We start from the raw sequence: 17,693 nt of genomic DNA on the forward strand, positions 1-17,693 counted from the left end.
GGTGTTTGTTTACCAGCTGATGATGAAATTTATAGCATACAGCCATGTAGCATAGTCTAGGAAACTTTACTCTGAAGGAAATTCCAGTACGTTCAACAGAGCTTGATCTTCAGGTCAGGACGGCCAGTTTGAGCATCTTTTCCCAGCTGATTTAACCTATACTTGTCCACCTTGGCTTTAACTTTTCATATGAAAAGTTTCATATGGCTTTAACTTTTCATATGTTACTAACACAACAGTACCACCTCTGTAACATGAAACTAGATTGGGATTTAACCTTACATTGGGGAGGGATGGTGGCTCAGTGGTAGAACATCTGCTTGGTAAGCAGAAGGTCCCAGGTTCAATCCCTGGCATCTCCAAAAAAGGGTCCAGGCAAATAGGTGTGAAAAGCCTCAGCTTGAGACCCTGGAGAGCCGCTGCCAGTCTGAGAAGACAATACTGACTTTGATGGACCAAGGGTCTGATTCAGTATAAGGCAGCTTCATATGTTCATGTTCATTTGTGGTTATCTGAGCAATTTTTATTACTTAATATAGCATACAAGACCTTCATTAGTTTATTTACTTAGATTTATAGCCCTCCCTCCACCATACAGGGCTCAGGGTGAGGAACAACATTTTCGTTATGACAAGCTTATGCGGGGACTGGTGCCAATCAATATCTCATTAACAAATGCCGTGGATTACTGGGCAGTGCTAAATAAATCACTACACTCTTAATAGTGCCATCTGAAGCAAAACGCACTGTTCTGAGCTCCTTAAAAGAAAGGTGTACCTTTAGAACAATGATCTTGGCATAACTCTACTTAGGACTACACTGGAAGTTACTACTATGAGTACCTTGCAGCTAACAGTGCCAAAATCATATCCTAGAGGTATAATTTGTTACTTGTACTGTTTAATTAAGCACTTAAATGGTTTTCCAAAAGGACTGAAAACTTCACTTCCTAGAGGACTGAATCCCACCCCTCAAAAAACTGATTAAGGTTCACCAGTTCCTGCCTCTAAAACAGAGGCAGTACCAGTACCAGTCTGTGGCCTGTTGGCAACCGGGCCAAGGAGTGAGAGACCTTCGCCTACTCCTTATTTAAAGACCCCCATGGGGGGCAGGGATGGGGTGTGGGCTTGGGGGCAGCCTGGAGCAGCAAAAGCCCCAGCACCCCCATAGATCCGTAGAAAAATTGTCTTCCACAAAACCAGTCCCTGGTGCCAAAAAGGTTGGGGGCCATAGCAGTGTTCCTTTCTTTAACTTTTACACTTGGGCTATTTTGTTATAGTTTGGAAATGAATTCCTATTCATGAATAGAAAGAAGATGATATTAGATTTCTGTCACCATAATTCGTGCCTTGTATACTGGATATATTATACTGTTTCTATTAATGTGTGACCAAGTTTTATTGCACTGCTTATTATATGGATTATTCTGGTGTGTATTGCATTGTTTTACAATCCTGTAATCTACTGAAAAAGACAATCAATAAACAAAGAAAATAAATTCATCTATTTATAAATAACCAAAATAGAAGCATTCACTAAGTCAAGAATTCCGGTTTGGGCATAGTGGTGAATATCTACATTTGTCCAGGTCTTTTCAATGGTTCCACATATTCTGATCTCTTACATTGACAGGGTTCATGCTTTTTTATTATTATTATTTCTCTGGATTGCAGCCTCCGTGGTCTCTTGAATCCCCATTCTGCACCAGGGATAAGAACATAAGAGAACATAAGAGAAGCCATGTTGGATCAGGCCAACGGCCCATCCAGTCCAACACTCTGTGTCACACAGTGGCAAAAAAATGTATATATACACACACACTGTGGCTAATAGCCACTGATGGACCTGTGCTCCATATTTTTATCTAAACCCCTCTTGAAGGTGGCTATAGTGGCCGCCACCACCTCCTGTGGCAGTGAATTCCACATGTTAATCACCCTTTGGGTGAAGATAACAATAACAATAATCATCTTACAAATGCAACATATTCAACGATTTCTCAAGCCACTGGAAACAGTCAATCACTAGGACTTCTGCTGAGATAAGCGATGCTAAAGAAAAGATCAGGCATTGAGATTTTCATTTTCAAAACCAAGATGCACTCGAGATTGCCATCCTGTTCAAACTTCTCCAGCTTGGGGGGGCGGGGACGGGGAGGAGAGGAGAGAGTGAATAGAATACTACATATGAGAAGTGTCTGGACAGCTGACAGATTCCTCAGGCAAAATATTTGTTCTTTGCAACAATTTATTTGAACCTGAAAGATAAATAATTCCTGGCAAAGAGGATCCAACAGCATCCGGAGGGCAGGTTGCACTTCAGACGCACATAAATTATTCCAACTCCCGCCTTGATCCTGCTAGTGTGTCTAATGTATAATCAATGGGAGTGCTACAGCAGCTGTTTAGCAACACACAATGACACTAGATATGAGCTGTTAAAAAGGAAGTGAGGGAAACAGGCCTGTGTTGAAGTGAAGAAAAAAAAGATGTACGACATTTTCCCAAATACATGTACTGAAAATACCTAATACAAATACTTAATAAGAGAAGAGGCTTCTATTCTTTACTGAACTAAACAACGGCACTTGAGCTTTGCATATTAAAAGGTAACCTTGCAAAGTAAGCCGCCGAAAGGCGGTAAGAGTTCAAATTACACTAACAGTGAAAGGTTTAGGTTGGTGGACCTGAATTTAAATATGAGGAGTCAAATAACACTTTTTTTAAGCTACTGAATCAAAACTGTTAATAAAATTAATGCATTTAATCATGCTATAGGAATAATTTTGCTTATATTACTTTAACGACCTATAAACACATTTTGGGTGTCCATGCTAAGGATACCACCATAAAGGCTCAGAGGGAGTCTTTTTTCCTTTCTCCTTCCTCTTCCCCACCAACGCTCAGCAATGGCAAAATCCATTATAATTACCTGCCTTTGAGAAGAGCATGGATGCTTCCCATATATAGGTGGAGTTAACACATTCTCACCAAGGCTAAACACACACATCAATCATTCGTGCTTTGAATAGCACTGGATTAAATGCGTGACCCTCTGGTAAAAATGGGGCTGGTTAGATCTAAATATAAGAAGTACACAGGAGCTTCCACGCCTTATAGATTGCATGCAAGCTCCGCTACAGATTAGCAAAAGAGAAAGATCAAAGAGAACGCCTTAGAGCTGTGTATGGGAAGACAGTTTGTGCCATTATTTGTGGACATGCCTCAAATGGTTTATTTGTTGCAGGAAAGTCTGACAACTCTCCCAGCCACAAATAGAATTGCCAACCTACGGGTGATTTTCTAGAATTACAACTGATCTCCAGATTACAGAGATCAGTTCTGAAGAAATTGGCTGCTTTGGAAAATGGACTCTATGGTGCTATAACCCCACTGAGGTCCCTCTCCTCCCCTAACCTCACCCTCACTGTGCCCGTGCCCCACCCCAAATCTCTAGGAATTTCCCAATCTGGGGTTGGTAATCCTGGCTACTGTGCTTGAAAATATCTGCTTGGGAAGCGAAGTGTTTTGCTTTGCAATGAAATGCTGAAAGATGGAGAAAGAACAGTAGCGTTCTCCTAATGAAATAAATTAGAGAAAGCCTGGAATACAGTGTATAGTAAAGAAATAAGGCACCATCAGACTACTGCATTCAAAATCAATAAGACAGTCCCAGAGGAATGATCATAAGGATCCGAAACGACAACGGACCAGTTTTGCATCGTCGGACTGTATTGTTTGGAAAGAACCTAATATCATCTTATGGACAGTAGTGAAGTTGTGGGCTTCGGATGGTATTTGTCACTGGAATTTTGTGAATGGAAAGTATTGCAATTATATTTTGATATTGTTTTGTAACACGGAGAGTATCTTTTTTGTCATTTCCTGATTGTTAACCTCCGTGGTCCCGGCATTGTTTGACGTTGCGAAACCAGGCAGCAGCTCTGAGAGATGATGGCTGTAATCCTAGGAAGGAACACTTTCTTTAGAATAAGCCTCATTGATAAAAAATTGGAATTACTTATGAGTAGGCCTGTTTATATCATATCATGTTGCTGGTGTATCTTAAGAATAACTTCTTGCTATTGCTGTTGTTGAAAATGTAACGCAAAAATAGTTAAAATGAAAAACTATCGCTTTGGTCAAACTACTGAGGTTTACTTCATATTTAAAAATATTGGGCTCTGGTAAGCTAATAAATGGCCTCTAGAAAGGTTCTTGCTAGGAACTGGGCAACAAATCCATTATTTATAGCTACATTAAAAAGTATGGTGCGTAATGATTATAAATAAAATTTATTTTATAAATCATAGGAAAGTAAAGTATCTACGGATATTTTCCATGAGATCTAGGATCAATTTATTATGTACTGGAATAAAATTAAACTCAGCCATTATATGTCTTTTCTATAACATGAAAGCAATTTATCAAAACTTTTTTTCTTGTAACTGAACAGAATGCAAATATTAATTCTTATTTGCATCACAAAACCATAACAAATAAGAATCAATATTCAGTTGAGACAACGGATGCTTTCACATGGCAACTGTTTGCAAGTGGATTTTGCCATTCTTACTGCTGTGTATATGAACTAATATGTATGTTATAGGAGTGTTCCTGCCTGGCTCATCGGAGCCTGTAGGACAGAGTTTGGGGACTCAGGACAATGGACAGCAGGATCCAAATCCCTGTTGCCCTGCTCCAATCACCGGCCCCCTGCTGGTTTGAAGGATCCAATGGGGAGGGACGATGGCTCAGTGGTAAAGCATCTGCTTGGGAAGCAGAAGGTCCCAGGTTCAATCCCTGCCATCTCCAAAAAAGGGTCCAGGCAAATAGGTGTGAAAATCCTCAGCTTGAGACCCTGGAGAGCCGCTGCCAGTCTGAGAAGACAATACTGACTTTGATGGACCAAGGGTCTGATTCAGTATAAGGCAACTTCATATGTTCAATGGCATACATGAACAGGAACCTTCATGTGTATATAGTAGGCCCCGTTGGCCCACTTCTTCAGTCTTTGAGTTCCGCCCTTGCTGTACTTAATAAAAGAGCTATGATCACTACCACCTTGCTTCTTCCTTGCGTTGAACCCACTATATTATACTTACACAGTAAAAATTCCGTTGCAAAGGACATTATAGTGTGTGTGAATGCACCCAATGAATATGCATTCTTCTGCATTTAAGGGGGGGAAAATCATACTTACTGTTTGCTTACTCTTTTTAAACAAAATTGCAGTGGAAGGTGCCACCAAGTTGCAACCAATTTATGATGTCTTTGTAGGTTTTTCTCAAGGCAAGGGATACACTTGAGGTAGTTTGACATTGCCTGGCTTTGCTTGGCAACCCTGGATTTCGTGTTGGTCTCCCATCTAATTACTAACTAGAACTGACCCTCCTTAGCTGCCAAGACCTGACAAGATTGGGCTAGCCTGGGCTATCCAGGTCAGGGCTAAAAACAAACAAACAAGATTTCAAGAACGGTTAATGGATCCTAGACAAAGATAGGGACTACACGCTCCACTAATCAGTCATTTCGTTTGCAAGCCTGAGCACTTTTAATGAGCAAGTCCCATTAAAACTCCCTACACAAACACACTGAGGATCATAGTAGACATAAAATGAAAGTTACAATTAAAATTGTAGACCAGGGAGGTCCTTCTACTCCAGGGGGTTCCCAATCTTGCTGTAGGAACATTTGCAATTTTAAAAAGAGGTAGTGGGAACTACACAAAATGGCTGCCACAAAGAGGATGGGATCACCGATTCAAGTCCAACACACTACACTTAAGCATGATATCTCCAAACCTGAAAAATCAAAAACTGATGCTGGTCCAACTAATTGCTATTTTGCATGAATTGTTCAGCAAAAACAACATTACTAGCTTACCAGGATCACGTTTCAAGATTAGCACAGTTCTGGGAACTCTGACAAAATGCATGAGAAAGAAACAGAGAAGCCACCCACTTTAAATTTCATATGCTTTGCAAGAGCCCAAAAGAGCAGGGGTGGCCAAACTGCAGCTCAGGAGCGACACGTGGCACTTTCACACATATTGTGTAGCTCTCGAAGCCCCCACCACCCCACTGGCTGGCTTGGAGAATGCATTTAAAGTTAAAATTGCTTTCTTTCCACCTCTCCCTCCCTTTTTCCCCATCTGTTTGCTTGCCAGCCAGCCTGCCTGCCTGTCTTCATTCCTTCCTTCCTTTGTTCCTCCCTTCCTTCCTGTCTTGAGTCTCTCAAACATCAGACGTTCTTGTCTTGCAGCTCTCAAACATCTGACATTTATTCTGTGTGGCGCTTATGTTAAGCTAGTTTGGCCACCCCCGATATATACCTTAACTACGCCTCCCCTGACCCCTGCACCTCAAGAGGTATGCCTCCTAACTCCAGGAAGAGGGGTATCACTGTTGTGAAACAGGTGAGCAGCAGCTCTCTGCTATTGCTTTTCTTGTGGATCCATGTGGGATTCTTGTGGATCTTGTGGGAAGGCAACTCAACACATCTTGGCAGCTAGACAACATTCATACTTGGAGGAGAAACCACCAAGGAAGTCTCTGCAGAGAAAGGCCGTGGAAAACCTCCTCTGCTTCTAACTTACTTTGAAAGCTCCATGCTAAGTCACCATTAGTAAGCTGTGACTTGACAGCATTTACGTATGTAGTAGATTCAGGTAGGGTGATAACAGACTGGCATTTGGAGGCAGTTGGGAGGCATCTTAAATTGGGCCGGCTCAAAAAGAGCCATCCTGAAGCCTCCACATGCTTCCCCGCAAGCCATCCCCATCCAGTCCATGGGGCGACACGGGCGTGTTCAGACGGCTGTTGCACACCACCACCACCCCCATCACTCAGCTTCCGCAAACATTTCAGTAGTCACGCGCACTGAACAGTTTTTATTTTTTTAAAAAGCCAGATGCGACTTGGGGTGGGGCTTGGTGGTTTCACACTGACAAAACGCCTCGCTTGCGCCCTTCCACTTCCAGACTCCAAGGAGGCGACTGGCATGCGGCTCAAAAATTTGCTACCACTTCGGAAATGGTAGCTTTTTGAGTCACACTGCAGAGGCCAGAGGACAGGCTGAGGACGGGCGGAAGATAAGGATTTCTTGGATCGATTTCAGAGGCGTCTGAGTCGCAGTGCCAGATTAAACTCTGTTGGAGGCCCTTAGTAGGTCAAAATCTCGGGGAGGGGGAGGGACATGCAAATTATCTCAGAGTCAGAGCGCCTGCCCTGCTAACCGTGGCCCCCACTGCAGCCTGCAGGCACCTTCTCAAAAGCCCCTTTGACAAAGCTGCAGGGGAGAGGCAGAGAGAGGCAAACTTGGCAACAATGCCAGCAGCTGCCACACCAGGCAAGTTGGGCAAAAAGTGGCTCAGTTGTTGCCTGTGCATCCAAGCTAGGGAGGAAAGCCAGCTCGGGGCCCCTAAAGGTGTCGGGGCCCAAAGGCCAGTGCCTAGTTGGCCTAACTGTTAATCCAGCCCTGCTGACGGCACAAAGTGCCGGTCTGTTAGCAGCCATTTGGTGATTCACTAATGCCTACCCTACCATCTACCTTTACTTCCTTTCCCATTGCCACCATTTAGAGCTTGTCTTTAACATGCATTCTCTGAATATCTCATCACAGCTGCCCCAAACATTTATTATGTGTAATGTATCCCACTATATTATATTATGAAAGGGAAAGGCTGTGTCACTTACACATTCTGATAGGTCCAGGGAAACTCTAAGCATCCCAAGTACAAGACAATGCAGTACAAGGAGTACTTCTCCAGAGCTGGCTTGATAGTGTATCCAGAAAAGTTGAGAACTTTTTTGTTGGAGGATAAAACCAAATGGACGGAGCAAAACTGGCATAATTATTTATTTGAATATGTTCAGTCGGACATTATAGCCATGCTTAATCATGATGAACAATGGGGGTCAAAAACAAAAAGGAGAAAGGAGAAATGGTATCCATATTTAAAGTGGTCACTAGAAGGTCAACGGCGGGACATTCGGTGGAAGCTTCTTAATTTGTGCCCCTGGCTAGAAAGTTGAGCACGCAAGGGAGGGAGGGAGGGATTAGGGAAGAAAAATAGATTGATGAATGTGATAGGAAATCAAATCCTATGTACTAAAACATTCTCATCCCTATCGTCAGGGCAGGAAAAGCTCGGAAGTGACAAGAATATGAAGGTGAAAGAGAAAATGGACTTAATAAAGGCCTAGAAGGAGAAGACTAAAGAACGACGGTACTACTTGGAAGCAAGAAGACCTCAATATGGACTGATATAAGAACATTTAAACTAAAAGGACCGAGCAAGAATACCTTGTAAAGGGAGATAGAGATTCACATGTATACTCTGTATGAGAAAAAGGATAAGCTCAATGTAAATGACTAAAACAATAAATATATTCATATATAAAAAGAGAACTTTTTTGTTGGAGATGGACACATTCACATTTAACGCAAAGATCCACTCTGCACAGAGATCCTATGATCCCGACCTCACAAATGCTTTCTTGGAATCAAGCTCATTGCTATGAATATTACTTACTTCTGAGTAAACGTGTTCAGGAGCAGGCAGTAAGAGTCTTTCTGCACTCAGACTGGACTTACTACTTATCCCAGTAGTAAATCTTTGGCACTACTAGTCTGCCTGACTCTGGTGGGTAAAGCGGCTTTACTGTAAACCGTAAACAGTAATGATCCACTAAGGGTACCTGGCAAGCAGCCAACACGACTGAATAGCCAGAATTTGATCCGAGAATCTAAAAATATTTTTGTCAATTACTCACATGACTAGTAATATCCTTTCCCAAATGTTGCTTGCACTTACAGGGGCTAATGTCTGGCCTCAGTCTGTAAAATTCCAATATCAAACCCACAAAAATTGATCCTGATGGGGGGGGGGGGACCCAACATTTTATAAACGAGAGATGCAAAAGGTCAAAGGATTTCTATTTTGATTACTTTGTTAACCAAAGTGGAATATTTTATGTATGTGTGGATCTATTTTTTCATGGTAGGGGGTCTACTTTTCAGTAATGCCCTTAGAATACACCTGGTTTAAGTCACCTTTGCAAATATTTTATTTTTCTGTTATAGTATTATGTGCAGGGCTTTTTTTTTTAGCAGGAAGGGACGCAGTTCCAGCTGGCTTGGCATCAGGGGTGTGTGGCCTAATATGCAAATGAGTTCATGCTGGGCTTTTTCTACAAAAAAAAGCCCTGATTATGTGCAGTTTCCCAACATGCATCTGATAATGTTTCTGACTTCTAGGGGTGATTTCAGACATGATAGAAATAAGGATGGCCGACAAGAACTACCAGTGCCTTACCATTTCTGTTTCCTGTTCGACTTTCTATTGTCCCAACCCAGGATGTTTTATTTTGCTTTTCTGCAGGGAAAGGAACATTAGAAGTTTATGTATCTCTAGGACTTTTTTTGAGCAGGAACACATAGGCTGGTTTGGAGTCAGGGGTGTGGCTTAATATGCAAATGAGTTCCTGCTGGGCCTTTTCTATTTAAAAGCTCTGTGTGAAATGGTGACGTCGGGGGTGTGGCCCATTATGCAAATAAGTTCCTGTTGGGCTTTTTCTACAAAGAAAAAAATATGTGTATCTCCCCACGTGAAGCTGCAGGAGGAAATACAAGGATCTATTTAGGATGTGTCGTCAGAATTACCAATTTGTACATCATCCTCTCTGTCTTCAACTCTGGAAGATGTAAAGACATGATCATATTTATCTCTGTGCTTTAAAAAGCGTCATCTACTTAACTTCCTGGTTTGGAAGGAAGCCTGCTGGGGGAGGGTAGCTGGCATAAGTCATGCGACAGTATCCCAGCATTCTCCACTGCAATTTCCCATCATTCCTTACACTACCACAGACTGCAGAGAGTTATTTCCAAGAAAGAAAATTGAAATTTTGTTTGTGAAAGAGAAATTAAATAAGTGAAGTTCTTTCACCTCTCTCTTCTAACAACGCTTTCATTTCTTTGCAATAAGCTGCTGTTTAAAATGCAAAAGATATCTTTAACATCAGGTGATGCAAAAAAAATTGTTACTTTTTTCCTAAAAAGGAGAGGTTAAAAGATACCTGTTTAATCTCTTTGTAACAGGCTAATATTAAATTACGGCCAAGACTGCTGTCTCAGTAAATAAATTTTATAACTAACTGGTTTCATTTTAGGTGTTTATAACTTTATCCTATACCAATCTTTGTAACTAATCAGGTCTATTATGGTTGAGGCTAACAGTAATTATATTTCTGTAATTTAATATTAATTGTTTGTGTATCTTGTGACAGATTTTTTTGATGATGCTTTTAGTTTTGTTTGGCGTTTTTATCATTATGTTCTTAATTTTCCATTGTGATGGCCTTTGGCTATATACAATAAATATTTCTGCTCTGCTCTGCTCTGCTCTAATATTAAAGAGATAGTAGCAGGGATCAGGAAAGGGTGGCAAGTTAAGGCCACATCATCCTGCCCTGCTTTTTCTGCTTTCCTGTTTTAGACACTCCAGAAACATCAATTGCAAGGTTGTCATAGTTTGAAAAATGGAAATGATGGCAAGAAGATATACACTGTTGTTAAATGGATATGAAACTATATGAAGAGAGGGCAGAACTGCTCAGTTCCTTCTTTCCCTCAGTCTTCTCTTGCAAGGGAAACAATGCTCAACATGGCAAAAACAGAACACATGGTGAGGGAAGGGAGATGCATAGGTATAGTACATGAACACCTAGTTTCTTTAAATGAAACTGAGTCCTCAGGGCCAGATTAATTGCATCCAAAAGAACTCGCAGATGTAATTTCCAAGCCTCCGTCCATTATTTTTGAGAATTCTTGGAAAACATGCAATGTGCCAGATGACTGGAGGCAGACAACTGATGACCCCTTCTTCAAGAAGGGGGGAAAGGAGGATAAGGGTTAGTGTTTTGTCCAACATCTTGATAAATTATGTGGATGAAAGAATAGATGGAATGCTTATTAAATTTGCAGATGATACTAAATTGGGAGGGGTAGCAAATATGGTAGAAGACAGAGTCAAGGATACAGGATGATCTTTACAGGCTGGAAAACTAGACTAAAACCAATAAAATTAATGTCAAGGGAAAATAAATGTAAAGTTCTGAATTTAGGAAGGAAAAGTCCAATGCATCATTATAGGACGGGAGGGGGGGGGGGACTGGTCTTGACAGTAGTATGTGCAAAAAGGAGTCGTAGTAGACCATACACTGAACATGAGTCAGCAGTGTGATGGAGTAGCTAAAAAGGCAAATACGATTTTGGACTATATAAACAGAAATATAGCATCCAGATCAAGTGAAATGGTAATATCACTTTACTCTGCTCAGTTAGACCTCACCTAGAGTACTGTGTTCAGTTTGGGGCACCATGATTTAAGAGTGATGTTGATAAGCTGAAACATGTCCAAAGGAGGAAGAAGAAGAAGAAGAAGAAGAAGAAGAAGAAGAAGAAGAAGAAGAAGAAGAAGAAGAAGAAGAAGAAGAAGAAGAAGAAGAAGAAGAAGAAGAAGAAGAAGAAGAAGAAGAAGAAGAAGAAGAAGAAGAAGAAGAAGAAGAAGAAGAAGAAGAAGATGATGATGATGATATTGGATTTATATCCCGCCCTCCACTCCGAAGAGTCTCAGAGCGGCTCACAATCTCCTTTACCTTCCTCCCCCACAACAGACACCCTGGGGCTGGAGAGGGCTCTCACAGCAGCTGCCCTTTCGAGGACAACCTCTGCCAGAGCTATGGCTGACCCAAGGCCATGCTAGCAGGTGCAAGTGGAGGAGTGGGGAATCAAACCCGGTTCTCCCAGATAAGAGTCCGCACACTTAACCACTACACCAAACCGGCTCAAAGATGATGAGGAGTCTAAAGACCAAGTCCTATGAAGAATGACTGAAGGAGTTTGGTATGTTTAGCCTGGAGAAAAGATGTGATATGATTACCTTCTTCAAGAACTTGAAGGGGTGTCCTGTAGAGCAGGGGTCCCCAACCCCCAGTCCGTGACCCATTAGCAACCGGGCCACAGAGTGAGGCACAGACTTTTGCCTGCTCCTTATTTAAAGACCCCCATGATGGGGCAAGGATGGGGTGTGGGCTTGGGGGCAGCCTGGGGCAGCAAAAACCCCAGCACCCCCACCCCACTGGTCCGTGGAACAATTGTCTTCCATAAAACCAGCCCCTGGTGCCAAAAAGGCTGGGGGCCACTGATGTAGAGGATGGTGCGGAGTTGTTTTCTGTTGCCCCATAAGGTTGGACCAGAGCCAACAGATTTAAATTAAATCAAAAGAGTTTCAGCTAAACATTAGGAGGAACTTCCTGACACTTAGAACTTCCTGACAGAGCAGTTCCTCAGAGGAACAGGCTTCTTCGGAAGGTTATGAGCTCTCCTTCTTTAATGGTTTTAAACACAGCCATCTGACAGCAATGCTGATTCCATGAACTTAGGCGGATCATGAGAGGGAGGACAGGAAAGACTGCATCAGTGTGTAGTTCTTGTGGCTCTTTCTTATATGCCCAGGGAAACGCTGATCACCACCAATCAAACTCCAGGCCAGTTTGGCCAGTGATCCTGGAAGTGTTTGTATGTTGCCATCTTCTGGGCTTGTAACAGGGGTCACTGGGGGCATGGGGGGGAGGTAGCTGTGAATGTCCAGCCTTGTGCAGAGAGTTGGACAAGGTGACCCTGGATAGATGACCCTGGAAGTCCCTTCCAATCCCATGATTCTATATGCGATGTGATAATCAGCAAAAAAAAGGGGGGGGGGAATAATTATATCAATTGAAAATGCACAAGAAAACAGACACTGAAAAACACATGAGACTGAGATCTTTCTAGAAATCAAATAATTGCTACCTGTGTTACATATGCTTTAAACTTAAGATACTATTTGCACCTGTTTTTGAGAGCTGTAACACACCTGGAGAAGCAACACTGCCCATCAGGATCAATATGCCTCTGGAACAACAGGAGATACGTCACCCTCCATCACTGATATAGTAACTAATTCCTTAGAACCAGGCCTCAAAGAAGAAGATATTGGATTTATATCCTACCCTCCACTCCGAAGAGTCTCAGAGCGGCTCACAACCTCCTTTACCTTCCTCCCCCACAACAGACACCCTGTGAGGTAGATGAAGATATTGGATTTATATCCCACCCTCCACTCCAAAGAGTCTCAGAGCGGTTCACAATCTCCTTTACCTTCCTCCTCCACAACGGACACTCTGTGAGGTGGGTGGGGCTGGAGAGGGCTCTCACAGCAGCTGCCCTTTCAAGGACAACCTCTGCCAGAGCTATGGCTGACCCAAGGCCATTCCAGCAGGTGCAAGTGGAGGAGTGGGGAATCAAACCTGGTTCTCCCAGATAAGAGAGCTATGGCTGACCCAAGGCCATTCCAGCAGGTGCAAGTGGAGGAGTGGGGAATCAAACCCGGTTCTCCCAGATAAGAGTCCGCACACTTAACCATTACACCAAAACTGGCTCTCAAGAACTCTCAAGGATTCAGCAGGAGTTCACAGGATTGCAACTCCTGAACCTTTCAGAGGGTTCCCTCCCCACCTTGTCCACTGAATAGTGGGCACAGCTGCATAACAATCCCTGGATGAGCTCCACCACCTATTTTTCTACAAAACGAACCCCAGCTTAGAACCATGGTACATTAAAAAAAAAATTAGGTTAATGCTTCTGGAAAGCTGTTCACAATCCTTCTTTCACATGAAGGTAGAACATGAGAAGGCTTTTACATTCTGGTCTGGTCTTCTTAAAAAGAAAGGAGGAGGTAAATGTGATAAGCAAACAAACACAGGTGTTATGTCTTCAAAGAATTTATTCAGGATAAGGAATTGTCCTGACCAGGAAGAAACTTTGGGTGTGTCTGGAAAAGAATGGAATCTCCCCACAGTTTAAAAAGCCTGCCTGTGGGTATTTTCCATGAATTACAATATTCAAAATCTAACAGGAGAAACAGATACCAGCACCTGGGGGGGGGGGGGGGGGGCGGAAGGTCCTAGCTGTAAGTTGAGTGCCATTGTATTGTCAATTGATATAAATCCAGAAATAATGTTTTTCTTAAAAAAAATATCAATGACTCATGAGATAGTATTATGAAATAGCAGAAGAGTGATGGATGTGCTGTGTTACTAGTCTGGGGCAGTAAATTATTCTTGGTCACTTTCTGATGACATTTCATTTGAAAGTTCATCAGGATACCGGCTGGAACCTTTTTTGAATGCCTGGAGCTAGACATAGATAGAACCAGAAAAAAGAGTACATTTGCAGACGGGCCTTTTCCTCAACCTTAAATAACTGCAAACTACACATCTTAAAACTTGAAGAAAAAGGCTTTTAGGAAAAATAGGATGTTTCTGACCTGATGTTTCTGTCACACCTTACAAATAAACGTAACCAAACCCCAAAGAATAGTAGAGACGTGGGGCTGATCCTCCAAACTCATTGTTTAATTGAACCTCAGGGGCTTAATCTGAGCTTCAACACAGTAACACCTTAGACACCAACAAGCCTTTCTGGGCGAACGTTTTTGAGAGTGGAACTTCCCTTGGTGCTACTGAATTAGAATCTAGCTGGTCAACTGAAGACCAACAGTGGAACATCTTGTTAATCACAGAACTGAGCAGTGAGGCATAAAGCTGCCTTATTCAGAAGCAGACCACTGGCCCCTACCAGTAGGTATTGTTTACTCTGACTGGCAACAGCTCTCCCAGGATCCCACACAGAGGTTTTTCACATCATCTCCTATCTCCTCCTTTTAACGGGGCATACGAGGAACTGAGCCTGGGCCCTTCTATACGCAAAACAGATACTCTGAGCTACAGACTGACCAAAATGGAGAGGGCTTTGTTCATGTGGTTGTCTCTTACACATACACACACACACACAGAGATAGAGTGCAATGTCATAAGCAGTAATCCTAAGAACAGAGCATGTGTGGGTCCATCTCGACCTCTAAATGAGTAACCAAGGAGCAGGCCATAAGCACTGCTCCAAAACACAGAGCACCTCTGAGCATGTGCAGACCCATCTTGACCTCCCAATAAGCAGACCATTCATGTGCAGTAATCCTAAACACGAGCATCTCTGAGCGCGTGCAGACCTATCTTAGCCTCCCAAGGAGTGACCAAAGAGCGGACCATTCGTAAGCAGCAATCCTAAACACAGAGCATGTGCAGACCCATCTTGACCCCCACATGCGTAACCAAGGACAGGGCCAGTCCTAGACTGTCTGGCAAACTAGGCAAGGTTAACTTCTGTCCCCTCTCCATGTCACCAAGTCATATGGGGGGCACCCAATTCTGCACTCCCTGGAAAACCAGCATCCTAAGCAACTGCCCAGCTTGCCTAGCGTCGGGGCTGGCCCTGACCAAAGAGCAGACCACTCAGAAGCAGTCATCCTAAGAACACAGCACCTCTGAGCATATTCTGCAGACCCATCTTGACAACCCAAGAAGCAGACCATTGATAGGGGGGAAATGCCAGAAGGATGCAGACCAAGGCCAGCCCTACACTGTCTGGCACCCTAGGCAGGGCTAATTTCTGGCGTCCCACCCCCCACCCCCTTCCTGGCACACTGATAACATCACCAAGGCACATAGGGATGCCCAATTTTGTGTCCCCCCAGAAGCCCAGCGCCCTAGGCAATCACCTAGTTTGTCAAGTGACAGGGCCGGCCCTATATCTCACTGTTGACCCCTGGCACCTTCCTTTGGAAGGAGAAGTCTTGGTGGCCATTAGGGTCACCCGAGAGGTCTTTCCTTCCCCCGTTTAAAAAGGGCTCCCAAGCCCACCCACCCGGCCAGGCACTCACCCAGAGTTTTGACGGCGATCTGCTTGGTGAGCGGCGGCGGCAGGTTGATGCAGACGAGGTCGACGTCCTGGTGGAGCAGGACCTCGTCGATGCGGCTGGTGTAGAAGGGGACGCTCATCTCCTTGGCCAGCTCCTCGGCCTCTTCGGGCGTGCGGCCCCACAGCGCCTTGACGGCGAAGCCTTCGTCCTTCAGCAGCGGGATGATGACCCGGGCAGTCAGGCTGGTGCCGAACACGCCCACCCCCGGCAGCATGGCTGCTGCGGGCTGCTCCCTCCGCCTCGCCTCGGCGCCCGGCCTTCCCCGCCGCCGCTTCACGCCGAGCCGCAAGCAGAGCGCTGCGGCGGGCTTGCAACGCCCAAGGCGCCCGGCCCCGGCTGGGGGAGGCGGCTGCTGCAGCGCTGGCGGCGGGGGACGAGCGGCTCCCAAGCCCTGCAGTGGCGGCGGCGGCGGCTGGCTGTGCGCCCTCGCCGCGCTCCCCTCTTCAGCAGCAAAGCCCTCGCCGCCTCCATGGCCCGATCATCCCCCTCCACGCGTGCAGCGGCGGCGGCCCGGGTCTAAAAATACCGGCGGCCAGGAGGAGAACTCGGGGAGGGGCGGGGGGGGGGGGGAGGAAGACCTTGCCTACGACCACAACTGCAAGGCTATCGTTTCATTTGTCTCAAAAAAGAAATGCAATGTCCAAAATCCCTAACTGGAAAAAAGGTACAATTAAAACTTTTTTGCAAAATAAAGGCATCTATATTAGTGATTGCAGCGTGCATGTATTGCACATCTCACCGGCAGCAGGCAGTAGACAGTCAACGGCAATGCAGCTTGCATTTCCTCCGGGGGAGCTGATCTCTGCCAGCAGCGGGAGATCAGTTGGGAACGAGGAAGCTCCCCAGGCCCCACCTGGAGGCTGGCAACCCTAAATGCAAGGCAAATTTTAGCTGCACTGCATTATAGTGGGACTATTTTCAAGCTAATAAAAAAGGTCATTGACATATTTAACGTATTGCCTCATGTTTAAGCGGGGCCCACTTGCCATGGGGCAAGCTGACACCCCCGCCGGTCCGCCACTGCGCACATGCACCCGCACGCCTCCACCTCCCCGGCCCTGCCTCCGCTGCCGCTTCCTGCTCCAGCCGCCCGCCCGCCCGCCCTGCCTTTGCACAGGCACCGCTCGGAAGCCCCCTTGCCCGGCTGCTGTCACTCGGCGCCTCCACGAGGTCCGCACACACCGGGCGAGCCAACAAGTGGCGCGGGCGCTGCAAGCGGCTGGGCCGGCTTTTAAGCCTCCTCCACTGCCATGTTCAGCGGCACAATGCGCGCCGGATCGTTGCACGCAAAGGAGGAGCCGAGACTGTCACCTCCCGTGGGCGGCTTTTCCCCCTCCCTCCCTCCCCTTTCCCCTGCGCCGCCCCCTTGCGCTCTCCGCAGGCCATTGGCCGCCGATCCGGCCCAGAGGGTGGCTCTGCTCTGCTTTGCTCCGCCCGCCTGCCTGCCTGCCTGCCTGCCTGCCTGCCGTGGCTTCTGCTGCCGTTGCGGGCCGCCCTTCGCCGGAGGGGAGCGGGCGGGGAAGGCGCTGGGGCGGTTAGTCAGCAGCGTTGCGAGGCGGAGAGGCGCTCTCGGTGCGGCAAGAGCAGCAGCCGCCCTGCAGGAAGGTCAGAAAGGCTGGCGTGGCAGGCCGCGGGGTGAGAAGGCTTTTCCAACAAGCGCCCCCTGTGCTGAGCAGGGAGGGCGCACAGCAGGCGCTGCGAACATAAGAGAAGCCATGTTGGATCAGGCCAATGGCCCATCCTGTGGCCAAAAAACCCAGGTGCCATCAGGAGGTCCATCAGTGGGGCCAGGACTCTAGAAGCCCTCCCACTGTTGCTCCCCCAAGCACTAA

At 45.4% G+C, this 17,693-nt stretch overlaps 1 protein-coding gene across 1 annotated transcript in view; it reads right to left on the bottom strand.

Annotated features, from left to right (window-relative positions):
* The window catches only part of GFOD1 (Gfo/Idh/MocA-like oxidoreductase domain containing 1), a 70,017-nt gene extending 53,936 nt beyond the window's left edge, over positions 1–16,081 (bottom strand). The window contains exon 1 of the mRNA XM_060244228.1: positions 15,823–16,081. Within this exon, the coding sequence (XP_060100211.1) occupies positions 15,823–16,075 (253 nt within the window). The 5' untranslated portion in view covers positions 16,076–16,081. The remainder of the gene's footprint in view (positions 1–15,822) is intronic.
* Positions 16,082–17,693: the final 1,612 nt, after the last annotated feature.

This window comes from Heteronotia binoei, chromosome 7 (assembly GCF_032191835.1).
Source record: "Heteronotia binoei isolate CCM8104 ecotype False Entrance Well chromosome 7, APGP_CSIRO_Hbin_v1, whole genome shotgun sequence".
In the NCBI taxonomy this organism is placed as follows: domain Eukaryota; kingdom Metazoa; phylum Chordata; class Lepidosauria; order Squamata; family Gekkonidae; genus Heteronotia; species Heteronotia binoei.